General features: G+C 51.9%; 1 protein-coding gene across 1 annotated transcript in view; it reads right to left on the reverse strand.

Annotated features, from left to right (window-relative positions):
* SYNE3 (spectrin repeat containing nuclear envelope family member 3) overlaps positions 1 to 26,190 on the reverse strand; it is a 104,068-nt gene that overhangs the window by 8,497 nt on the left and 69,381 nt on the right. Inside the window, 9 exon segments of the mRNA XM_003128709.4 lie at positions 8,803 to 8,841; positions 10,149 to 10,298; positions 15,098 to 15,262; positions 16,799 to 16,928; positions 17,403 to 17,575; positions 17,721 to 17,882; positions 21,269 to 21,403; positions 22,634 to 22,777; positions 23,975 to 24,157. Of these exon segments, the coding sequence (XP_003128757.3) occupies positions 8,803 to 8,841; positions 10,149 to 10,298; positions 15,098 to 15,262; positions 16,799 to 16,928; positions 17,403 to 17,575; positions 17,721 to 17,882; positions 21,269 to 21,403; positions 22,634 to 22,777; positions 23,975 to 24,157 (1,281 nt within the window).

A 26,190-nucleotide genomic window follows, 5' to 3' on the forward strand; every position in this document is an offset into this window, starting at 1 on the left:
TCATCATGTCCATGTTCATCATCATGTTCTTCACCATCACTTTCTTAATCTCCACCTCCTCTTCCTTGTCCTCCTCCTCCTTGTTCCTCATGACCATCTTCATCATCAACACCCCCAATATCACCTGAAGGTCAGCCTCACAAGTCCAATTTCCTCATGAGCTTCTTTGCTGCAATGTCCACAAAAGAGGCTAAAGGACATTTCCTAAATTCTAGAGGGACTGGCTGGGTTGCAGCTTCATGAGGTCCAAGATCTAGCCACTTAGTAAGGTAGAGGCTCCGCAGTGAAGATGCAGCATGGTTCAGGACAGGGACCTAGCTCTCAGGAACTTGGTCCACTAGGCACCAATGCAAATTCTTTCACACACTAGCTGTATGACTTTGGGCAAGTCAGAAACCTCTCTGAGCCTCAGTTCCCTTCTCTGCTAAATGGGGATAAAACATCCACCCTCATCTGCCAGGTTGTGGTGTGGACTCTAAGCAAAGTACATTTATTCACAGATTAAAAAGTATATGTGCTCTTATTAGTAGTACTATTATTATAGAATATATCTACCAGCTCCCGGAGGAACCAAAAGTTCACCTTCCAGGGCACTGAGTCAAGTGATGATGATGATGACAACAACGACGATACCAATGATGGTGAGGATGATGATGATGAGAATGATGATGTTGAGGATATGATGAGGAGGAGGAGGATGGCAGTGATGATGATGGTGAGGATGATGATGATGGTGAGGATGATGATGGTGAGGATGATGATGGTGAAGATGATGATGATGGTGAGGATGATGATGCTAGTGATGATGGTGATGGTGAGGATAATGATGATGGTGAGGATGATGTTGAGGATATGATGAGGAGGAGGAGGATGGCAGTGATGATGATGGTGAGGATGATGATGCTAGTGATGATGATGATGGTGAGGATGATGATGATGGTGAGGATGATGATGATGGTGAGGATGATGATGATGGTGAGGATGATGATGATGGTGAGGATGATGATGATAGTGATGATGATGGTGAGGATGACGATGCTAGTGATGATGACGATGGTGAGGATGATGATGATGGTGAGGATGATGATGATGGTGAGGATGATGATGATAGTGATGATGGTGAGGATAGTGAGGATGATGATGATGGTGAGGATAATGATGGGGATGATGATGATGGTGAGGATGATGATGATGGTGAGGATAATGATGATGGTGAGGATGATGTTGAGGATATGATGATGAGGAGGAGGATGGCAGTGATGATGATGATGGTGAGGATGATGATGCTAGTGATGATGATGATGGTGAGGATGATGATGATGGCAGTGATGATGATGGGGATGATGATGATGATGGTGAGGATGATGATGCTAGTGATGATGGTGAGGATAATGATGGCAGGGATGATGGTGGCAGTGATGGTGGGGATGATAGTGATAGGAAGTGTGCAGGTGTTCCTGGAAAGTTCTGATCTGATCACTTCAGTCTCTCTGCCTCTCCTTCCTGAATCATCTCACCCACTCTCCTGCCCTCTCCTCTAGGTGGATAACACTTGACCCTATGCCTCTAGCTTCGAATGTTCACACTCATCAAAGTCCTTAGATGTGGACTGTGTAAAAACAGACTTCTTTAACCTACACAGTGGAGAATCACTCCTGCCTGCATTTGTTTCAGCAGTGGCTTTAGGATCGGAGCATGATAAAGCCATTTAAACAGCTGAAAGAGCACGAGAGCACAGAAGAGGCAGATCTTCATGCAGCTGCCGGGCTGAGTCAGAGCTGGCTGGTGCGTGCTCCTGCCCACCCACTCGGCTGCCTCGGTCTGTGGGGCTCTAACTTGACTCTTTGACCATTCATTTGACTTCACTCTATTCCACATCTCTGACCCATCCAGAGAGGGCAGACAGTGAGACACCTTGTAGGCTCATCCTGGCCTAGGTTCATGCCCAGCTGAAAACCTGTCTTTAATGGGCTCCCCCGTGAGATCTGGTTCTAAGGGTCCTACTTCTGTTTGCTTCTCCATCCTCAGAGCCAACACTTTGCTTATTTAAGTTAGGAGTTGGGCCTCAACCACGATCCTCTGGGGACAATGTCTCTGACGGTCCAAAGTGTTGACGGGTGGTCTTTTTCAAGGACACCCGCTGCCTGCCCAGGGTCTGTTCGCTTAGAGCTCACATCCTCATTTGAGCCCTGAATTCTAGAATGCTGTTTAAAAAATAATTTTTTTTCTGTTTCTGGGCTGCACCTGCTGTATATGGAAGTTCTCTTGCTAGGGGTCAAATCGGAGCTGCAGCTGCCATCCTACACCGCAGCCACAGCAATGCAAGATCTAAACTGCATCTGCGACCCACGCTGCAGCCCACGGCAACACCAGATCTTTAACCCACTGAGTGAGGCCAGGGTTCGAATCAACATCTTCATGGATCCTAGTTGGTTTTTTGATCCCTGAGCCACGACAGGAACTCCTAAAATGCTCTTTAAAATAGAAGGTACATTTTACTACAATTCTCAAATGATTAGAAAACACCCACATAAGCACACACACAAACACACCCGCACACACAAATAGGCATGAACTCCCTTCTAAGAAGCCAACAAAGAACTTTACACCTCAGCTCTTCCCACATCTGGGAGTTTCTCTGTGCCTCTGTTTCCCCAGAGAAAGTACTACGTGTGTTCTGCCTGATTAGAACTATCCAAAGAGAGAAGGGGCTGCCTCCGGAAGTGATAAGCTCCCCATCCCTTGGGGGGTGGACCAGAGGGCCCACAGCACATGGTGGGTGGGCGGGGGAGGGAACAGGTAATTAAATACCTGAGAGTCCTTCACTATCCCCCACCCTGGACCTGAGGCTCTAGGGTTTTGAGGAGTTCAGGCAAAGTGAGTTTATTGCAGGAATTGTGACTTCATCTTCTGGGTGAGAAGGGATGTGGGGGAAAGAAAAGGTTTGGAGTTCTGGGTTCTAACCTGGTCCTGTCACTTCCTAGCTGTGTGACCTAGGGCAGGTCACTCAGCCTCTCTGAGCTTCAGTGCTTTCGTCTGTTGGGGAAAAGGGAGACTGACAGTTGCCTTCCAGAGTCCTAAGGATAAATGGTGCAGGCTACGCTCAACATGCACAGCTGGTGCTCGGCAAATACTCATTCCTTTCCTCCTCCAGCTGATGGGTACCAGGGCAGATGGGTAGCTCCTCCCAGTCCCTCGAGCTTCCCCCTGCATCCAGATGCCAGGGATCAGATACCATCAACCTCCTCAGCCCCATCACAGAGGAAAACCCGTGCTCCCTAAATGCCATCTCTTGGCCCCTTAAAGGCCCTGCCACGCTCCTGCCACAGGGCCTTTGCACAGGATATCCTGTCTGCTAGAAGACCCATCTTTCTTCAGCACATCTGGTTCGATCCTACTGATCACTCTAATCTCAGATTATAAGTCACTTCCTCAGGGGGCCCTTCCCTGTCTCTAGACCAAAAAAGCTGTATGACACATTCTCAGTAACCCAATACCTTTCCTTTGGGTTACTGATTTTCTTCTTCTTTTTTTTTTTTTTTTTGGCTGCCCCAGGGTGGTTTATGGAATTCTGAGGCCTGAGATCAAATCCAGGCTGCACCTGCAAGCTACACTGAGGCTGGGGCCTCACAGGATCCTTTAACCTACCAGGCTGGGCTGGGGCTCAAACCTGCATCCTGGGTACTGCAGGGATGCCACAGATCCTGTTGCACCACAGTGGGAACTCCGGGTTACTGACTAAAGTCTGTGTTCCCCTGGCCTCCTTGGAGGCAGGGTCCACATTGGTTTGGTTCATTGCTGTATCCCAGCAATGCTCAAGAAATATTTGTTGAAAGGATAAAATTATGAATAAAAGGCCCATTTCGCTTCCTGGGTATCTGGCCGCCTGCTCTCCTCTTGGTGCCTGTGGTGATCACACAGACGCTCGCTGACCTGTGAGCTGTCTGCTCGGTCCCCCTGGCTCCCCAGAACATCTGGGCTCCAGGCATTAACAAACACAGCGAGCGATCATGCCCCAGCCCTGTGCTCAGCTCCCCCTACCCCCGCCCCCCTGGCCGCTCACAGGCTGTCTGAGCTCCTGGCCAGCTCTGGGAGGTCCCCTGTGCCCATTTCTCAGAGGAAAAAACTGAACCCACAGGACATAACCAGCCCAAGGTCAGAAGGACAGACTCAAATTGCCAGCACAGCTCCACGACCAGGCTCCTTCCATCATCCCACGTGGCGTGTTTTCCCAGCCACAGTGACAAAAGCCTCTGTTGAAGCTGGTCCCACCCTGACCCAGGGCCCCCAGTGTGGAAGTCACGCTGCAACACCACTGGGGCTTTCAGGGTCTTTCCAGGAACTGACTGGGCCTCATTCTCAGCACAAAGATGCTTTCAGGTCAGTGCCAAGAGCTCAGGGTGATGGCCAGGGGCCAGCTTTTCTCTGGCAATTCACGATGGACCACGCCAATGCCCCCCTCAACTCTCACTTGCAACTCGGACAGATGCTGAGCCAGGTGCTGGCTGGCTCCTTCTCCCAGGGTTTCCTCTAGAACCCCCAGCAGGGGGCGGTGTCTGGGGCCGCTCCACTTCCCGGCCTGCTCTGGGAAGTCTCCTGGGTGGGGCCTGCCCACAATGCCTTGCGCACCTTCTTCACTAAGTTCTTGGTGCCAAAGCCCTGAGTTAGAGCCCGAGACGCTCTTCCCAGGAGCATCAGAGGCTGCGGACGGGCTCCCACCCGGGGACAGGATGGCAGCGCCTGGGGTGGGGTGGGGGCTGGGTTCATTTGATCTCCTCACTGGGGCAGCTCTACTTTTCCAGCCCCCTGGTTGGTTTCGGAGAGGCCAGGGCTGGGAGGATCTGAGCTGGCCTACAGGAGGTGGTGTGGTTTGTTGATGGGAAGAATCTTTGGATGAAACAAACGGAGTGGGGGGTGACCTTGTCATTCCTCTATCAAGGTCGGGGCCCTGCCCAGTAGCAGATGTGTGGGTACCAGGCTGCCGTGCCTTCCTTCCCTCGCCCTCGATCCATCCATGATCATTAAATAAACAAACAAAAAAAAAAAAAAAAAAAGAAAGAAAAAGAGGGAGAGAAATCTCAGTGTCCCGGGTGATAGAAGGACGTAAACCCCAATCCTCGCTGGAAGAACTAGACTAATAAGACAACCCCGTTCCAGCGATGGGAAAAACTGAGTTTTAAAACCTGTGAAATATGGGCAAGTGCATAAAATGCCACCCTCGGGTCTCTCAGCATCTCGATCCATCGCTCAGGGGCCACAGCAGGGGACCCACGGGAGGACTTCGTTCTCCACCCCCCACCCCCCGCAACTCCAGCGCCTGGCCCTGCCTAGGTCACCCCGGCAAACGCAAACATGGGCAAATCTGTTCCACTACACGGCTGTCTGACGCGGGACCACTTCTATGCCCCAAGGCAGGAATTTCACAGCCCAATGGCAACTTGAAAAGCAATGATATTTCATGCGTCTGAAGGCTGCAGGCAGACGTATCCGGTGGCACTGAGCTGGCAAGTGTGTGGGCAGCTGCAAATTTAATAAATCTTAATTATCCTGTTTATATAAACAAGCAGGCTGAAGGCACTGACGTAGTTGGAACCTTCAGTGGCTCGGTTCGTGGAGAGGAAAAAAAGCGTGGAGAGCCAACTGCTCATAAATAATTAGCTTTAGGGCAGGGATTTTTTTTTTTTTCCCCTTCCCTTCGGACTAAAAATAATATATGGAATGTTTTTAAGTTGGCAAGATTACAGCCTCGGAAGACAGCACCTACTTTCTACCTGCTGGGCCCGCGTGTGTGTGTGTGCAGGTGGGTATGCGTGTGCAGACCCAACATACGCATATGCATGCGCACACCCCACCTGGCGGAACGCCAGAACCACACCGTCGGGAGGATCCCCATCCACCCCCGGAAGTGGCTTTACCCCCCGGCTCTGAGAGAGAGAAGCAGGGGCAGTGTCTGCAGATATCTCCAGGGTCCTTATCTTCGTGGCAATTAAGAGCCTGCTTTGCATTAGTTTACAAGGAGAACTTGACTCTTAGTTTGGGGGACCCATATTGTCTTCACTGGAAAACTGTGGTTAAGTGACTCGCCAATGGATCACACACACTAGTGGTGGATCCTGGATTCAAATCCAGAGCATAAAGCAGCGGTGCTCAAAGTCTGGTCCCCGAGCCAGAAGTGGCCGCATCACCTTGGGAACTTACTGGAAATACAGATCCTAGGGCCACCCCAGACCTAAGGCATCTGAAACTCCGGGGGTGGGGACCAGAAACCTGTGCTTAATCAAACTGTCATATTAAAGAGCCCTGGAAGGCCTCTGCATAGTGGCCTCTGGGTGGCTTGCTTCCTCACAGGGGCTGAGAGCCATTAGCTCAAAAGCCAGCCCCAAACTCAAACTCTCACACCTCCATTTGTTTTCAATCCGAAGAAGCAGATTCTTTTTTTTCGCTATTTAGAGCCTGCCTGCTTTGCATACCCCCCGAAGCTGTGCCCGACATCTGCCATAGATAAGATCCACCTTGCAGCTGTAAAGACCACAGGCGCCTGCTGTCCTTGGGCACTCTCTGACCAGAGCAACGCCAGCCCAGCTGGGCGTGTGACCCTCTCTCTCCCATGTCCCCCCACCCCATAGGCTCCATAGGCAGCATGTGCCGCCCACCTGGGCAGACCTTCACTCTTGTGCTACATCTCAAGTAGCTAAACCAGTGCTTGGCACAAAGTCGGCACTCGGTACGTATTTGTGGAATGAATGAATGAGACGATACTGAACACGCGGCTGTGAACACTCCACGTTAACCGGCTCTCAGGCCCCCAGGAGCCTGAGTCGCGCTGCAGGGCTGGTATCAGCCAGTCAGGTGTCCCCCTACTCAAAACCACCAGGGCACCCCCAGACATGACTCCCCGCTGGACTCTGGTCTGGGAGCTACAGGCCAGAGAGGGGCTTAAAGTGCGGGAACTGGAGGCAGCCTGGACACCTGGCCCTGGGCCCCCCAAGTGCCACCAGGAGTCGCAGCCTGGGCAGAGTGGGCCACCCTGCCCTTCCTGAGGTTCTCCCCTATTTCTCAAGAGCCCCTTGTTCTTCTAAATGGGGTGGGGGGCGGTGGACCAGGGCTTTCAGCTCTTCTCTAAAGAATGAATGGTAGGAGTTCCCATCATGGCTCAGCGGAAACGAATCTGACTAGCATCCATGGGGATGAAGGGTCGAACCCTGGCCCCATTCAGTGGGTTAAGAATCTGGCTTTGCTGTGGCTGTTGTGTAGGCCATCAGCTACAGTTCCATTCGACCCCTAGCCTGAGAACCTCCATATGCCCTGGGTGTGGCCTTAAAAAGACAAACAAAAACAAAAACAAAAACATGAACAGTAGGAGTTCCCATTGTGGTTCATTGGAACTGAATCTGACTAGGATCCATGAGGGTGTGGGTTTGATCCCTGGCCTCACTCAGTGGATCAGGGATCTGGCATTGCCATGAGCTGTGGTGTAGGTCACAGATGTGGCTCAGATCTGGCATTGCTGTGGCTGTGGTGTAGGCCGGCAGCTGCAGCTTCAACCGGACCCCTAGCCTGGGAAGTCCACATGCTGCACCTGTGGCTCTAAATTAAAAAAGAAAAGAGAATGAATCGTTCACATGAGCTTCAAAATTTGTTCATGGTATAAAGTCAGCATTGACGGTTCCATTTTACAGATGGGGAAAGTAAGCCGCAGGAGTCAAAGCAACTTGCCCAAGACCTCACGGCTGGTGGCTGCGGGGCTCAGAGCACAGCGCTGGCCTCCTGACTCTGGTTCTCCCCCGCCCCCACTCCAGCCCTGGGACACCACTTGTCCTGTAGATGGAGACACGAATACGAGCTGGAGACCAAGAAGTGCGGGTGTACAGAGGCCTTGGGGACCAGACCACAGCACAAGGGGGCTGGAGGCCCCGGGGCTCTTTGGAACAGAGCCTGCCAGAGGCACACGTCGTCAGGAACCAACACTCGGCAGGACAACCAGCGCTCTCTCAGAAAAGGTGGCACTGGGGATTCAGTTTCCACGGGGCTTTTGCAGAAGTGAAGAGAGCCATCGGGCCCGGGCATGCTTGTTCCAAGGCACAGTGAGGAAGGTAGGCATGGGCTGAGGACTCAGAGGCCAGGGCCCTCTCAGGAGTCCTGTGCCTTCCCTGAATATGTCCCTCCAATCTGGCCATGTCTGGCTTTCCTCATGTATAACACGGCAGCAGTGACACCTCCTGGGTGTCAATGGAACGCCCTAACCACGATTTGGCAGACTCCTGGCACACAGTGAATGATCAACACACAGCATCTAGAGTAATAATTATTATTCCTAATTATTGCTGTGATTACTGCTGCTAGTGTCATTGCTTTGCCCTGCAAGCCCTGCTTGTCACAGAAGGCCGAAGTGGAAACGCGGCTGGTGGAACACAACGGGCACAGCCACCCCCTCCTCTGTGTCCCCCCTGAGCCCCTATGCCGTCTACTACTCAGGTGGCCTGGAACCCTCCAGGGTGCCTGGGACAGTCCTGGTTTAGGCCTGTCATCACAGATAATTATTAACAGGGTCCTGGATATTATCCAGGATGCTCTCATCTCCCAGGCCCTGTCACAGCCAAGTACATTTTGTGTGTCCCCGGGAGTCAGGGCCCTGGAGCCCAGGACAGTGCAACCCAGAGCCAATGCCTCATACACCTTCCTTGGGCCTCACGGAACCTTCCAGAAAGCCCAGGGGTCCTGCCCCAGCGACGCAGCCCCCCCCCCCCCCGCCCCCAGACGCCCTGCCCTCTAGCCGAGCAGAGCAGATGGCAGACGCCGTACCTTTTGGAATCCAGTCGGCTCCCCTGGAGAACTCCCCGTCTGTTATTTTAGGGAAGGAGAGGAAACGGGGAAAAAAACGAAGTTAAGTGAGTGAAACTTAAATCCCAGCAGAGCCTGTAATGGAATATTCATTTTGTCAGGGGAGTGTTTCTTTAAAACTCCTGGTCATCTGGACAGGCTGAACCAGCAGGTGATTCAATTTAATGAGCTTTTTAACGCACTTTGGGCCCAGGTGGGATTCCGTCTGGGAAGGCCTGGGCCAAGGCCACGGGCGCGCCGACCTGGCTGGGGCTGGGCTGACACCTAGTGGCTGACTTGGCTGCTTCGGGGCCAGCAAAGCTGGAGCCCCAGAGCTTGCAGCTCCAGGAGGCCACCCCCCACCCACCCACCCTCTCCTCGGGTGAAACCATGTGCCTCAGTGTCCCTATCAGTTTTCAGGCAATAATAACAGCACCTCCTTTATAAAGCTGTAATGAGGACATAGCATTTAATAAAGGCCGTTATTAATGTGGCTGTTACCATTATTTTGTGTGAGACCCAAGGGCCCAAAGGGAGAAGGTCCTTCCTCAGTGTCACGAAGCAGGTTAGTGGAGGAGGGGCCCTAGATTTTAGGGGTCCCAGCGTCCACTCCAGGGTTCCCACCACCGCGCCTCCAACACCAGGGTGTGTCTGAAGCTGGCTTTGCCCCTTACTAGCCCAGTGAACTTGGCTGAGTTTTTAATTCCTCAGGGTCTCAGCTCCCATCTGCAGGCTGGAGAGGCAATTACTCTGGTCAAGGGCTGCAGGAAGCACTAAATGGCAGTGCTTCCACCACTGACCCACGCAGGCACCAGCAAGTTTTTTTCCTTTGTCTTTTTACAGCTGCACCTGCAGCATATGGAGGTTCCCAGGCTGGGCATTGAATTGGAGCTGCAACTGCCGGCCTACTTCACAGCCACTGCAATACCAGATCCAAGCTGCATCTGCCACCTACACTGCAGCTTGTGACAACACCAGATCTTAAACTCACTGAGTGAGGAGGCCAGGGATCAAACCCTCAGCCTCACAGAGACTATGCCGGGTCCATGACCCGCTGAACCACAACAGGAGCTCCTGGAAACACTAAATGGGACGATACACATGCAGGTTTCAGGTGGGAAGGTAGCAAACCTGTCCTGATTAGCGCTCCTGTCTCTCTGAGTGGCAGGATGGCCAATGACAAATTGCAAGTCAAGTGCCCAGGACCCATGAGGCTCCATGTGCTCTGAGTGTGTCTCAGCCTGGTCTGCAGAGACACAGGGTGGAGTGGATGTGGGCGGAGCTGTGTCTCCCCCGGGGCCTGTTCCCCGTGCATCCTGGGCACCTACCAGCAGGAGGCTGGAGTCCTTGAGTTTGGACTTGTACAGCATCCACCGGTAGCGCAGATCCTCCAGCTCATCCAAAGACCCCCTCGCTGGTCCAAGACGAAGGAGGTTTTCAAAGAGATGCTGACCTTCTGGGACCCGAGCTTCCAGCTCCTAGAGGGAAAAGACAGGCTCGAGGGTAACTTCCAAATGGCCAAGGTGGCCCCACCTGTTGGTCAGGAGGAGCCAGTCAAATGTCACTTAAGAAGCAGCCCACAGGTCACATAAAGTGAGAATCCCTTCCATGCAAATGGAAGCCAAGGCTAGGCAGCTGCTCTCTGGGATGTTAGAGAGTGGACTCCAGTGTGAAAGGGGAGCTGTGGTGTCCACCGCCACGGTCACTTCCAGCTCTGGCAGTCTAGAACCAAGTCCTCCCGTCAGCATCATTACAAAGTTCCCGTTGTGACTCAGCGGTATTGAACCCACCAAGTATCCATGAAGTTGTGGGTTCGATCCCTGGCCTCCGTCAGTGGGTTAAGGATCCGGCATTGCCATGAGCCGTGGTGTAGGTCACAGACATGGCTTGGATCCTGCGTTGCTGTGGCTGTGGTGTAGGTGGGCAGCTGCAGCTCTGATTGGACCCCTAGCCTGGGAACCTCCATATGCCATAGATGCGGCCCTAAAAAGCAAAACAAAACAAAACAAAACAAAACAAAAAACAAAAAAAAAGAGTTACCATCATTATAAAAGCTACTGTTGTTGACCATGTCTCTCTGTTGGCCTTTTTACTCTGGGCAGAGTGATGTTGCGACTGGATGGATTTTTCTATCAAAATACAGTAACTTGTTCCCTAAGATGGCATCGTGGCATCTTGTGTCCTCAGGACTCTTGGGAGGTAGTGATGTGGGGATGCGGGGATGTGGTCTGGGCTCTAAATCTAAGAGCCTGAGCTTAAGTTCTGGCCTGAGGTCCTGGCTCTCTCCCATCCTGCCAGCTTCATGATTCAGGCACACAGCTTAGCTTCTCAGACCCCCCTAGAATAGGGGGTTCCACCCGAGCAAGGGAGCTTCCCCTGGGGAACTAAGTCACCTCTGATGTGCCTCAAGCCGGGTGGTGGTGGCAGGAGATGAAAGGAATGGCTGCATAGGAGGAAGGACACAGGGAGGAAGGACTTTGGCCAACTAGGTAATGGGAATTAAAGCTCTCGCCGAGGACAAAATATTAGAAACATCTTTAAGGCTTCAAAGAGTGAACAAAAGAGTGAGGCCAAACCAGGGAAAGGTTAAGATCCAGAGAAGTAAGCCTGGTGTCCAGACCCACTTTTGCCCGTAGGGCATTTGCCAGTCTGCACCAAGCAGCTGTGAAACACATCAGCCTCGCGGGGCTCGGGAGACAAGGTCAAAGTCTGGACCCTGCAGAGGTGAAGCCTCTGGAGAAGCATCTCCTCTGGCTGACACACCTCAAGGGGAATCAGAAGTCACCTCAGACCTTGTTTGGGGTTGCAGCCCAGCTCTAAGTCATTTCAGGGGTCTAGGAAGCCTCACATTTTGAAATTGGATTCAGTGGTTCCAGAATGATAAAGTCCTGGCTTGCCTGGCCGTCACAAACAGCCCTCTCTGGAGAACAGATTACCCTAAATCTCCAATTACTCTTATACGTATTTGTCAAGGACAAAGTCCAGCACACACTCAAAGCAGCCACACCCAGATACAAGACACCAAGAACAAGAAGAGGCAGACACAATACTTGACATTCCTAAAATGATGTGAGAGGCAATTATTACACACCCTGTGATAACAACTGTGTCTACTGTGTTCAAAGAAGTAAAAGACAAGCCTAGGAGTTCCCGCTGTGGCACAGTAGGTTAAGGACCTGGCATTGCTGCAGCTGTGGTGTAGGTCACAGCTGAGGCTCAGATTGGATCCCCTGCCCAGGAACTTCCCATATGCCCTGGGTGCAGCCGAAAAAAAAAAAAAAATGATAAACCTAAAAATTTCAGCAAGGACCCAGAAGCTATAAAAAATGGCAGAGAAGATTTTTTTAAAAAACCGAGTAGAATTTCTAGAACAGATAAATACAATATGCAAAGTTAAGAACATAGCACATACAATAGCAAATGAGACACAGCTAAATCAAGTGGAAGATTGGCTAGGAAAAAACTACCTAGAAGACAATATGAAAAGATAAGAGGATGAAAAAACATACAAGGCAGGGTAAAGCATGTATGAGAAGAAATAACGTATGTTTATTTAAAAAAAAAATTTTTTTTTCTTTTTAGGGCTGCACCCATGGCATATGGAGGTTCCCAGGCTAGGGGTCCAATCAGAGATGTAGCTGCTGGCCTACACCACAGCCACAGCAACGCCAGATCCGAGCCGTGTCTGCGACCCACACCACAGCTCACGGCAACGCTGGATCCTTAACCCGTTGATCGAGGCTAGGGATTGAACCTGCAACCTCATGGATACCAGCTGGGTTCCTTAACTGCTGAGCCGTGATGGGAGCTCCAAGAAGAAATAACATATGTTTAAATGGCATCTCAAAAGGTGAGAAGAAAGGGAACAAGGCAGAGGCCGTATTTTGACAGAATTTTCCAGAAAGACCCTAGGCCACAGATGCAAGAATCCAGATGCTTGACTCTCAGGCCAGAAAAATAAAAAGAAATCCAAACCTCTAATGTATCATGGTAAAATCACAGACAAATAAGGAAAAAGGGAGGTAGGCTTGGACTTGATTGAGAAAGGCCGCGTGTGATATAAACTTGGCAGGCTCACCCTGTGCTGAAAGGGTTTCCACTGGGGGGAGGACAAAGTCATATTTAGGATTCTGAAGGACCACTCCGGCTATAGCGTGAGCCATTATTGAGATGGGGAGCCAACAGGTAGGAGGCGGGCCAGTGGGAGGCCATTGCCACAATCAAAGTCAAAATGGATAAAAGCCTAGATTAAGACAGTGGTAGTGGGGGAAACAGCCCACGAATATTCAGGAGGTGGAATCAAGAAAGGTTGGCTAGGAGTTCCCGTTGTGGCACAGTGGTTAACGAATCCGACTAGGAACCATGAGGTTGCGGGTTCGATCCCTGCCCTTGCTCAGTGGGTTAACGATCCGGCGTTGCCATGAGCTGTGGTGTAGGTTGCAGACGTGGCTCGGATCCCGCGTTGCTGTGGCTCTGGCTTAGGCCGGTGGCTACAGCTCTGATTCGACCTGGCCTGGAAACCTCCATATGCCGCGGGTGCGGCCCAAGAAATAGCAACAACAACAACGACAAAAAAATAAAAAATAAATAAATAAATAAAAATAAAAAAAAAAAAAAGAAAGGTTGGCTACTAATTAGGTGTGGGAGTTAGACTGTCCCCTCGTAGTAGCTAGATTATTCCCTCAACCTGCCACATCCCCGCCCTTTGCAATGTGATCTTGCAATACTTCCCATCAAGGGGCAGAGTCTATTTTCTCTCCCCTTGAATCTGGGCTGATCTTGTGACTTTCTTTGTCCACCAGGAGGCAGGGGAAGTGACGCTGTGCCAGTCCCTAGTCTAAGACTGAAAAGCACTTTTTAAAAAAAAAGTTTTTTCATTATAGTTGATTTAGAGTGTTTTGTCAATTTCTGCTGGACAGCAAAGTGACCCAGCTATACATAGATATACATTCTTTTTCTCACATTATCCTCCATCATGCTCCATCACAAGTGACTAGACAGAGTTCCCTGGGCTATACAGCAGGATCTCATTGCTTATCCACTCCAAATGCAGTAGTTTGCATCTACGAACCCCAAACTCCCAGTCCACCCCTCCCCCTCCCCCTCCCTCTTGGCAGCTACAAGTCTGTTCTCCACGTCTATGAGTTTTGGGGTTTTTTTTCTTGTACATAGGTTCATTTGTGCTATATAGATTCCAGATACAAGTGACATTGAAAAGGTTTTTGAGGCATTCTCCCACTCCCTCTCTCTGACCCTTCCTCTGCTCCGAGAAGCCCGGGCTGTCGTGCAGGAGGATAAGAGGTGTGTAGTCCAGCTCATCTCAAATAGCCCACCAGCCCCCGGAAGCACAGCCACCCTGCTCACCTACAAACAAAGGAGCCCAGCTAAGGTCAGAAGCACTGCCTGGCTGACCTCAGCCTCAATTACTGAACTTCAGAATCAGGAGCTAAATAAACAGTTGTTCTTTTAAGCTATAAACAGATGGAATGGCTTGTTACACAGCAAGAGTCAAGTGATAAGTGAGTCATGATTAGCGGTGATATTTTCCAAAGTCGGTGAATATAGCAGTAGGCTGCATGGATGGATCAAGGGTTCTTTGAAAATATTTTGGGCAAGTTCCATCGTGGCACAGAGGAAATGAATCCAACTAGGAACCATGAAGTTGCAGGTTCCATCCCTGGCCTCGCTCAGTGGGTTAAGGATCCGGCATTGCCATGAGCTGTGGTGTAGGTCGCAGACACGGTTCAGATCCCATGTTGCTGTGGCTGTGGTGTAGGCCAGCAAAAATAGCTCCGATTAGACCCGTAGCCTGGGAACCTCCATATGCCGCAGGCGCAGCCCTAAAAAAAGACAAAAGACAAAAAAAAAAAAAAAAAAAAATTGGTATGGAGTTCCCTCTGCAGTGCAGTGGGGTAAGAATACAATTGCAGTGGCTCTGGTTGTTTCAGAAGCATGGATTTGACACCCAGCAGCATGGGTTTGACACCCGGCCTGGTGCAGTGGATTAAAGGATCCAGCGTTGCCATAGCTGCGGCATAGGTCGTGGCTGGGGCTTGGATTCAAACGCTGGCCAGGGGAACTTCCATATGCCACAGGTGCAGCTGTAAATAAATAAATAAATAATGAAATATTTGAGTCAAAATATTTAAAAACTATTATTTATGCACAAACCAGGAGAGCTCACCAGCTATGCTCCCTTTCTGGGAGAGCTCCCTGGCAGCAGTCTATCTTTGGGGGCAAAACCCGGGGAAAAGGGGGTCTTTCCTTAGGAACAAACCTGCAACTTTGTTTCTCTGGTCCTCAAGTCCTCGGCGGTGGCAGCTTTCATGGCGATGATTCTAACCAGCTTGGAATTTTCCACCTGCAACCAGAGCTCAAAGTTCCTCAGGAGCTGGGAGAAATCTTCGTGGCTGCCTTCTCCCTCCCGGAGCAGCGGACGTGCCTGCAGGAGCGCAGAGTGCGACCAAAGACTCAGAGCTTCTGCAAACAGCCCCCTGGGCGGAGTCCAACCCAGCAGATGGGTGGGGATGAGGAGGCCCCAGTGGTGATGAGAGGCAGCTGGGGTGGCGGGGTAGGGTGGGTGGGGGAGAGGTGGTGGTGGGGTTTGAGGACTGCACCTCTACTCAATGTGGCCACGGTTAGGGGCCAGGGATGTCCCTCACTGTCATCTCCCTCCCTGGTCTCCTGGAGGCAGCCAGCATCATCCCCTTACAGGATGTCTATAACAGTGGGCAACTTCTGCCACTTCTGCCCCCTCCAGGCTACGCGGCCAGAATGATCTGTCTCAAATGCAAGCCTAGGAGTTCCTGTTGTGGTTCAGCAGAAAAGAATCCGACTAGTATCCATGAGGATGCGGGTGCGATCCCTGGCCTCGCTCAGTGGGTTAAGGATCCGGCGTTGCCATGAGCTGTCGTGTAGGTTGCAGACACGACTTGGATCTGGCGTTGCTGTGGCTGTGGCGAAGGCTAGTGGCTACAGCTCCCATTTGACCCCTAGCCTGGGAACCTCCATGTGCTGCAGGTGCAGCCCTAAAAAGACTAAATACATAAATAAATAAATAAATAAATAAAATGCAAGCCCACTTAGGTGAGCCTCATTCATACACTGTGGCGTCTCACACTCCTGGATGTGGCTCCAGAGTCTCGGGTTCCGGCTCTGCCTGGCTCCGTAGCCCGTGTCACCCGCCCCATCCTCTGAGCCGGAGCCCACAGCCGCGACCCGGCCCCCGTCCGGGTGCTGTCGCCCCCAGGTCTTTGCACACACCCGTCCTCTCCTCTCCTCGACCCCCGCTCAGCCGTGGGCCTCCCCCTGATGGTTCACCTCTTCTGGGAGGGCCGCGTTACCCCGGGACCAGCTCACAGTGCTCAGCCACAGGCCGCCGTGGCACCTACTGCCACGAACCTCCCGTCCCGTAAACCCTGATTCTATTGCCTGTGGTTCCCGGCTCCTTGGTCCTCAAAATGTGCTCTGAGGCCCAGCAGCGGAGATAATGTGGGGCCCTTAACCCACTGAGCCACAATGGGAACTCCCTGATTCTATTCTTTTAAAGCTAGTCAAGGGAAGGGATATATGATACTAGGTAGTTAGGTTAGTTCTTTTTACAAAATACATCGTAGGGCACAAGCAAGTCCCATCTTGGGTGCTTTCCGTTTGCAGTCTGGGGTGGCAGGAAGCTTCCAACCTTGACACCCTCCTCCCTTCAAGGAGAGCATGCAGGATTTCTGTGGGTGAGGCTGGTCTGTCCAAAGGATGGCTTCCCTGTGTGAACTCTGGGTCTGGGGTCTCCGAGACCCTCTGTCCGGTGGCACAGGGAGCCCCAGTACCACAGCCGGGCAAGCTCCCCTGAGATGGGAGGTGGCCCAGTCCTGAGCTGAGCAAGGGGTCCCAGGCAGGGAGGCGACTTTGCTGGAGACACTTTCCAACCATCAACTGACTCGGGACCTGGTCCCTCCCCCGGAAGCCCCACTGGACGACTCACCCGACGGTGATGTCGGGAAATGAGATCGGTGGGGGTGATGAGAAACCCAGTCTTTGGAATGTTGTTGGTGAAAATCATTTTCTTCCCTGAATCCACTTCCGTCCTCTGCAGCTGCTGGTTTCTGACGAGGCTGAGAAGACAAATCAGCCAAGTTCAACATGATGAAGTGATGGGACTCCCAGGTCACGGGAGACGTCCCCCAGGTCACTGGAGAAGTCACAGCGGGAGCTGACTTCTGCTCGGGACAGTCCGTGCCCGTCCTTCAGCTTTGTCGGAACCTCCCAGGGCACCTGCATTTCCAGTTTCCTCCTCGGGACACACGGGACCACCAGTGAGGTGTATAGACCCACTGACACAGGTGAGGCCCAAGTCCGAAGGCGCTGGAGGCTAACTCCCAAGCTGGGACATGTCCCTGCTCCTAGTGCACCTGCTACAATTGCCTGGAGATGCCCGGAGGCACCTGGCACCATACCTGGCACCACGCCTGGCATGCAGCAGAACCCCAGCCAGCCATCTCTTCTGGAGGCACGACTGAGCTCTCCCTGGATGGGAAGGGCAGGGGGGATTGTCTGGGACCAGGCTCAGAGCCAAGAGGTCGTCTTACCTCTGCAGGCTTTCCTCCAGCAGCCTCAGGGCCCCCCACGACTCCGCCAGCTCCGCCAGCTCCTCCTGGACCATGGCGGCCCCCTCCGGAGAGGACTTCTCCATCACCAGCCGCCCGAGGGCTTCGATCAGGGGCAGCTGGGCCTCCTTCTCTGGGAGCTCGGCCAGCAGTCTCTGAAGGACACACGGACACACAGACACAATACGGTGTTAAGGAAGGGGGCCTCTGGTCCCCAGTAGGAGAGCACCAGCCCCCAGACCTGCTTTTGGGGGTGCAGGGAGGGAATCTGCCCCCTGGGGGTGAGAAGAGCCACCTTACCTCGGCCTCAGCCTCTCGGGACTGAGCATCCCACGGGCCCAGGTACCCCCGGTGGGCCTCCAGCTTCTGAGTGAGCACGGCGAGCCAGTGCCGCAGCTCCAGCAGCTGGTGGCTGAAGGTGCAATGCTCCCGTACGCTCTGCTGGCACCTGTCCACGAGGTCCTGCAGCAAGCACAGCCCCAGGGGCCCAGGCTGAGACCTTGGGCCACCCCACCCTGCAGAGCCCCCAGCTCTGCCCAAGCCCAGAGGCACATGGTCCACCAGGACCTCACCCAGCTGGCCCTCCTTTCTGCACAGTGCCAGGAACTTAACCCTGAAAGACCAACTCGGGTATAAAGCGCCTCTCAGAAAGTACCAAGTCTGCACGAGGATGTGGGCAGTGGGAACTCCCGTCCGCACCCAATGGGGTGTAAACTGGTACCACCACGTGGGAAGACTGAGGTTGGCATCTAATAAAACCGGATACAGGCATCCCTATGAATGAACCATTTCACCCCTGGGTGTAAACCAATAGATGCGAACACACCTTCACCAAAAGGCATGCGTGTGCTGTTGCCCACGAGAACTCCAAACTGGAAACGACCCAAGTGCCAACAGTAGTTGGATAAATGCACTATGATACTTGCACGTGATGGACTATTTCGCCACAGCAAGAATGAGCAATCTACATAGAATCTAGTGTGACGCTACGGAAGGATTTACAACCACACGTGGAGACCTAAGAGCTGGACACAAAGTAAAACATTCTGCCTGATTCCATTGAAGTCACATATACAACAGGCAAATTCAATCGATGCTGTGCCAAGTCGAAGGTCAGGGTTACCTTCAGGAGTGGGCAATAACTAGAAGGGGCACGAAGGGAGGTATTTTTCTGTGTCTCAGTGCTGGTAATGCAGACATGTTGTTTTAAAAAACATATCAAGCTGCATACTTAGGTGTTCACTTTTCTGTCTATGATTATGCAGACGCTGGCTGACAGCACTGGATGCCAGGCCCACTTGGAGCTGGAGACTCTCCTGCACTCTCACTGCCACTGTCCTCTCCTATCCCTTGTGCACCAACATTGGACCCAGTGCTTAAATGGCCACTCCCTTGCTTGGTGGGGTACGTACCCCCTGGGGGTTGGGGGGTAGGAATATCACCTGGGCTGAGCTGAGCCGGAAGTGCTTATTAGAACTTATTAGACCTAGGAGTTCCCGTCGTGGCACAGTGGTTAACGAATCCGACCAGGAACCATGAGGTTGCAGGTTCGGTCCCTGCTCTTGCTCAGTGGGTTAACGATCCGGCGTTGCCGTGAGCTGTGGTGTAGGTTGCAGACGCGGCTCGGATCTCACGTTGCTGTAGCTCTGGCGTAGGCCGGAGGCTACAGCTCCGATCTGACCCCTAGCCTGGGAATCTCCATATGCCACGGGAGTGGCCCAAGAAATAGCAAAAAAAAAGACAAAAAAAAAAAGAACTTATTAGACATAAAAAGCACTGAGCACCAACGTAATAAAAGAGAGGCATACTTCTTTGAAAAAGTATTTCAACAATTAATACAGGAGTTTCCATTGTAGATCAGCAGGTCGTATCCATTAGGATTCCTGACTAGTGTCCATTAGGATGCGGGTTCAATCCCTGGCCTCGCTCAGTGGGTTAAGGATCTGGCGTTGCCACAAGCTGCAGTGCAGGTCACAGCTGCGGCTCAGATCTGGCGTTGCTGTGGCTGTGGCGTGGGCCTGCAACTGCTGCTCTGATTTGATCCCAACCCCAGGAACTTCCACACGCTGCAGGTGTGGGCCTAAGAGGGAGAAAAACCAAACCAAACCAACAAAACCAAAATAAAAAACGCCAAAGCAATAACTAAAGAAGTATGAAAGAATTAGAATAGCACCATTTTGCCACCCTTACGATGCTCAGCTAATGCCGTTTCTAATTATTATAACGATCCCTGAGCTCAGCACTTGCGCGTCCGCATGAAAACTGCTGTCTGCTGCTTCTGCGGGCTCTGTGGCCCCTGAGCAAGGGCAGTGACTCCTATTTCCTGACCTCCCGGGCCTCACCCTTGAGACCCCCTCGCTGCTAATTTATGAAATGGAATGAAATGTATTCATCTAGACCTAGGGCCTCGTTCAAGACCAACGACACGGAACGGCCCCACATCCCAGAAGGTCGTCCCCTGTCCTGCCAACATCTGCAAAGGCAGAAACCTGTTTATTGTGACCAGAGCTTAGACTCTGACTCCAGTAATTTCATCACTAGAGGCATTTGTGGCTACTGAGCCCATTCTGACCACCTCCTAATGTCTCTGGCCTTCTTAGAGCGCTTACTTTATTGAAAGGCATTATTTTATTTTTAAACTGAAGTATAGTTGATTTACAATGTTTCACGTGTTCAGCAAAGCAAATCAGTTATCTATTTATCCATCTGTCTATATTCTTTCTTCAGATTCTTTTCTATTAGAGTTGTAATAACAATGCATTATTTTATTATAATTACTCTTCTTTTACTTCTCTTTTTGATGAGACAGACAGCATTATATTAAATTTTAAATTTATGAATTTCAGGATGGCAAAGAGGATGTCAGGAATACTGGTTATTAAAATAGGGCATACAAAAAAAAAAAAAAGACATTCCCATTGTGTGGCGCTGTGGAAATGAATCCAACCAGCATCCATGAGGATGTGGGTTCGATCCCTGGCCCCGCTCAGTGGGGTCGGGGATCCGGTGTTGCCATCTGCTGTGGCATAGGTCGCAGACACGACTCAGATCTGGTGTTGCTGCGGCTGTGGTGTGGGCCAGCCAGTGGCTACAGCTCCGATTCAACCCCTAGCCTGGGAATGTCCATGCCCTGGTGGGTGTGGTCCTAAAAAGCAATAAATAATTTTTTAAAATAAAAATAAAATAAAATAGGGCATGCAGGATCCGGAAGGGTGGCAAATTCTGCCTTTGATGAGTTTTCTTGAGGCGTGACTGCCTGAGAGCCAGCTTTGCACACCTGGGCCGCTCATTACAAATCAGACCCAGGACTCCATTTGAGTCAGTATTAGGGTGGGGCCTGGAGTGTACATTTCAGCTTGTCCTCAGGCCAAGTCTGAAGGAACCGTCCCTACCACATCCACATCCCACGACCATAGCGGCATCCATCCCGTGCAGACGCCAGAAAAGATCTAGGCGGCCACTAGAGGGCACTGCAGACACAGCCACCAGGACCCACCTTTCCACCTGGTACAGCAAACATGTGATGGGACTCCTGCATGTACAGCCTGGTGGCTCTTTGGCCTCCTGGCACATGCGGAATTGTGTATTTAACATGCCGCTGATTTGTTGTCCCGCCCACTAGAACTTAAACTCCAGGAAAGCAGGAGCCTTGGCTGTCCTGCTCATGCTGCCTGCATCCTTAGGGCCCAGAGCACTGCCTGGCATACAGGAGGCACTCGATAATTGCTGAATGGATGAGGAAGGGAAGAAAAGAAGGGAGGAAGAAGAAGAAGGGTTGGAAGGAACAAAGGATGCAAAGAGGGAGAGTGTCAGATTCCAGGAGCACAGACCCTCGGCCAGCTCCTCACCTCCAGGGACCTGTGCAGGGCCTGGTAGTCGGCAGAAAGCTGGTCCATTTTGTGCTGGTGGTTGGGGTTGTCCTGGATCAGAGACCGCGTGGCCTCCACCTGCGCCCCCAGGTCCAGCCCCTCCTCCTGCAGCCCCTGCAGTAGAGGAAGGAACGAGTGGGGAAGCTGGTGGGGGGAGGGGTGGGGGAGGGGCTCGGAGTGGGAGAAACTACTTGGGAGGGTCCAGGGGTGGCGGGACCCCTCCGCTCCATCCACTGGACCACACGGCTGTCTGTCTGATGGGCCCACTCTCAGGACTGGCGAGAATCTTTAAAATGAGATGAAAATACTCTTGAGACACCACGGAAATAAGCTGCTTAAACCCAGAAGGCGTCTCTGGGGGACAAATTTGCGTCTGGACTCATACTTGAATGGTTATGAATGATCCTATTCCAGCTGTAGTTTTAAAGCCCCAAATGCACCATTTTAAATGTCTTTCAAAGAACACTCCCAGATTATGTATGAACCATGCCTGGATTTTAAAAAGATAACTGTTTGAGTTCCCGCTGTGGCTCAGCAGGTTAAGAACCTGACTAGTATCCATGAGGATGCGGGTTCGATCCCTGGCCTTGCTCAGTGGGTTAAGAATCTGGCTTTGCTATGAGCTGTGGCCTAAGTCTCAGAGGCAACCTGGATCCAGAGTTGCTGTGGCTGTGGCGTAGGCCGGCAGCTGCAGTTCTGATTCAGTCCCTAGCCTGGGAACCTCCATATGCCACGGGTGCAGCCCTAAAAATAAAAAATAAATATATAAAAAGATAATTGCTGTTTCACATACATTTTAAAAATCAGCAAGCTCCTTATCCAGCCAACAATGACTGGTGATGTATAGTTCCTGTGTTTTAAAACAGCTTTTTTTTTTTTTTTTTTGGCTGCGCCCATGACAACTGGAAGTTCCCAGGCCAGAGATCGACCTCATGCCAACATAACCCGCTACACCTCAAGAAAACTCTTAAAGCAGTTATTTTTAATCCCCAAGTTGTTTATTTAACTGAAGGCTAAATTAGGACTCACTAGGAACACCTAGCAAAGCAATGCCGAAAACAAATATCCACGTTAGACTTTGGAACCATAGAGCAGGAAAAGCAGAGCTTATTATTTTATTAGGCTCCAGGATCAGCTGTTTGGAGGTGCTAAAGACCTCGCAGAAGCCGGGAACCAACAGGTACATCTATCAGCAGCGGTTCAGTTTAGCTAAAAGGTCAGATCTCAAGGAAGGTCTAAATTTCTGGCTGGGGCCGGCTCTGCTGGGTACCGTTACCGCAGGGGGCGGGGGCAGCTTCTAGGTGCACCTGAGCAGAGGTGACTCAGGCCCCACAGACCTCTTACCTGCAACCTCGAAAGCTGGGCCTGTTTTCCAGGAAGATCCCGCTGAAGCCCATTCTCGGCCTGGATCCTGATTCGGAGGTCCAAGAGCTTTTTCTGCAGGGGTTCAAAAGCCGCCCCGAAATCTTTGTGCTGAGCGAGCGAGCTCTGCGGGGACAGAACAGGCAGCAGGCTAATCAGCTTTCCTGCAGGGCTCCCTGTGATCCGGACTGGACTGACCTTCACAGACCTGCGGCTCTTTCGCCAGCCTACCCCTGACCGGCTCAGAATCACTCGGGCATCACCTCCTCCAGGAAGCCTTCCTGGAGCCCTCAAGGGGGAGGGATGCCCCTCTTTAGAGTCACCCTGCTGTCCTTACCTAACAGTTGTTCTGCCTCTAGAACAGGGGCTGGCAAACTACATCTAGTACCACACACCCCAAGACCCAGCAGAGGCCTGTGTTTGTAAATAAAGTTTTATTGGCACATAGCCACACTCATGCACTTACAGCGGCTTTCATGCTGCAAGGGTAGAAGCTGCAACAGAGACCATCTGTCCTACAAACCCTAAGATGTTTGCTAAATATTTGCTACATAGGCTGGTTGAGGCCAAGGATGCGACGCTCTTCGTGGGTGCGGGGCCCCTGGTCAGTGTGTTCACAGATCGCTGCCTTCATCAGCCTTATCACCACCAGATGCTCAGCAAACATTTGTTACATAAAGGAATAAACTGGCCACAGTATCCTATGCGACGTCTTTGATTTCCTGTGGCCATTTAGTAGTGTGTCCCTAATAATACTGGCTTCCAGCTCTCTGGGGTTTAAAGTTTGCAAGTGTTTTTCTCTGTACCACCTCCCCCCCCCCCGCCTTTTTTTTTTTTTTTTTTTTTTTTTTTTGGCTACACTCAATGGCATACGGAAGTTCTGGGGCCAGAAATCAAGTGTGAGCCATAGCTGTGACCAGAGCTATAGCCAAACTGGATCCTTTAACTCACTGTGCCGGGCCGGAGATCAAACCCATGCCTCAGCAGCAACCCGAGCCACTGCAGAGACAAGGCCAGATCCTTAACCCCCGGTGCACAGCGGTAACTCCTGGCTGCGTCTTCTTATCTGACAGCCCCCAGCTCTCTGCGGGAGACAGTCCGATTTGATCTGTGTAGAAGGGTGTTGGGGGACAGAGGCAGGAGGCAGACAGGCGAGAAGGCGGGGTGATAATCCTACTCAAATTAGAGGGGAGGGGCCTGGGGTTGTGGGGACCAAGAGCTATGGCCAGGGCTATGGCTGCCGGTGGAGCTGGGGTCAGAAGGCACAGCTGGCCCTCTCTGGAAGGCCAGGCCGAGGGCAGAGGGCCAGCCGGCCGTGCTCACCTGCAGTTTGCTCTTCCTCTGAAGGAGACGGTTGTGCAGCAAGTCCCTGTCTCTCACAGAGGTGGCCACCTGCTCCAGGAGGACCGCGGCTCTCTCTTGGCCAAAGACACCGCCCAGCAGGTCTTTCTTCAGCTGCAGTATCGTCAGCTGCTCCTTCAGGCGGGAGCTTTCTGCCAGGGCCGCCTGCGGGCGACAAGGTCTCCGTCAACTGCAGAATACGGGGAAGGGGAGGCGGGGCCAGAAGTGCACCTGTTCAGGCTGCACCTGCACAGGAGGCTGGGCCTTGGTGCTGGTTTCCAAGGAAGCAGCAAACATAAGGAGAAACAGGCTGGCAGGAATGCGGTGGGAGGCCCCGAAGGTCAGGGTCATTCCGATTCCTCTTTCATCCCCCACATCCCTCTTATGACCAAAGCCCGAGCAAGAATTCTGCCTCCTACGGGTCTCGGAAATCCGTCCCGTCTCCATCCCACCGCCACTGACTGTGACACACCCCCAGCCTTGCTCACCTGGACCCCAGCTGCTCCTGACCGCCTGCTGGAAAGAGCAAGGCCTCTTGACACCCTGACTTTGGATGCTTAGCTTCCAGAACTTTGGATTTTTTTGCCTGTCTTTTGTTTGTTTGTTTTTCCTTTTTAGGGTGGCATGTGTGACATATGGAGGTTCCCAGGCTAAAGGTCAAATCAGAGCGGCAGCTGCCGGCCTACACCACAGCCACAGCAACACTGGATCCGAGACACATGTGTGACCTCAGCTACAGCTCACGGCAACGCTGGATCCTTAGCCCACTGAGTGAGGCCAGGGATCGAACCTGCATCCTCATGGATACTAGCCAAGTTCTAAACCCGCTGAGCCACAACAGGAACTCCCTAGCTTTGAGAATGTTGAGAGAATGAATGTCTGTTGCCAGGTTTGGGTGCTTTGTTACGGCGGCTCGCAGGAATGGGTACACCAGCAATGCCCAGCTTTTGGCTGGATGTTGCAGACCCAGAGGCCGCTCCGAGATTAGATGCCCGAGCTGAGTCAAGAAATGAGAAGGCTGGCAAGTGGCAGCTCCAGCCCGTGAAATCTGTCCTGCCCGGGTGATGCAAGATGCCCTCCCAACCAGCCAACAGTGTTCACATGGGCACAAAGTCCTGGGCCCACGTGTTCCAACCCACTGCTCCATGATGTTCCCAAACAGAGTCCTGGGTCAAGTCCTAGAAAGACAGGAACTCCATCCTGCCTCAGGGAGGCCCTGGTTTGCCTTCTGCCCCAGAAAGGACAGGACGAAACAGAATGGTGACAAGGTAAGGAAAATCAGACAAGTTTTTTGTTTTTGTTTTTCGGGTTTTTTTTTTTTTGCTTTTTAGAGCCGCACCTGCGGCATATAGAGGTTCCCAGGCTAGGGGTCTAATCGGAGCTACAACTGCCGGCCCACACCACAGCCACAGCAATGTCAGGATCCAAGCTGAGTCTGCAACATACACCACAGCTCACGGCAATGCCGCATCCCTGACCCCCTGAGCGAGGCTGGGGATCAAACCCGCATCCTCATGGATTCTAGTCAGATTCGTTTCCACTGCACCATGAAGGGAACTCCCCAGACAAGATTTTGACAGGAGGTCAAAGCCAGCCCTGTTACTTAATGGCTGTGTGACCTTGAGCCAGTGGCTTCCCCTCTGGGAGACTCGGTTTCCTCAATGGTCAAATGAGAATAATTATTCTGCTGCCCCCCAAAGCTGTTTCCAGGAGGCAAAGTGAAAATGGAGGAGAGCATTAGGTCTGGCCCTAGCTCTGCCTGCCTTGAGCAGCCTGACCTTGAACAAGCACCTTAACTTCTCTCTGGCTCTTCATCAGTAAAATGAGGAAAAGGTAGAAATGGAAACAAAAATCCGTGAACACAGATTTTCAACATGTTAATTATGACCATGAAAACTGGAAACAATCTAGGAGTTCCCTCTGTGGCTCAGTGGACTTGAACCTGACTGGTATCCATGAGGATGCGGGTTCGATCCCTGACTTCACTCAGTGGGTTAAGGATCCAGTGTTGCAGACACGCTCTGATGTTGCTGTGGCTGTAGTGCAGGCCAGCAGCTGTAGCTCCGATTCCACCCCTAGCCTGGGAACCTTGATATGCCACGGGTGCAGCCCTAAAAAGCAAAGACAGCAAGCAAGAAAAGAAGGAAGGCAGGAAAAGAAAAGAAAATTGGAAATGATCTAAACAATCTAATTGCAGA

Source organism: Sus scrofa, chromosome 7 (genome assembly GCF_000003025.6).
Source record: "Sus scrofa isolate TJ Tabasco breed Duroc chromosome 7, Sscrofa11.1, whole genome shotgun sequence".
Classification (NCBI taxonomy): domain Eukaryota; kingdom Metazoa; phylum Chordata; class Mammalia; order Artiodactyla; family Suidae; genus Sus; species Sus scrofa.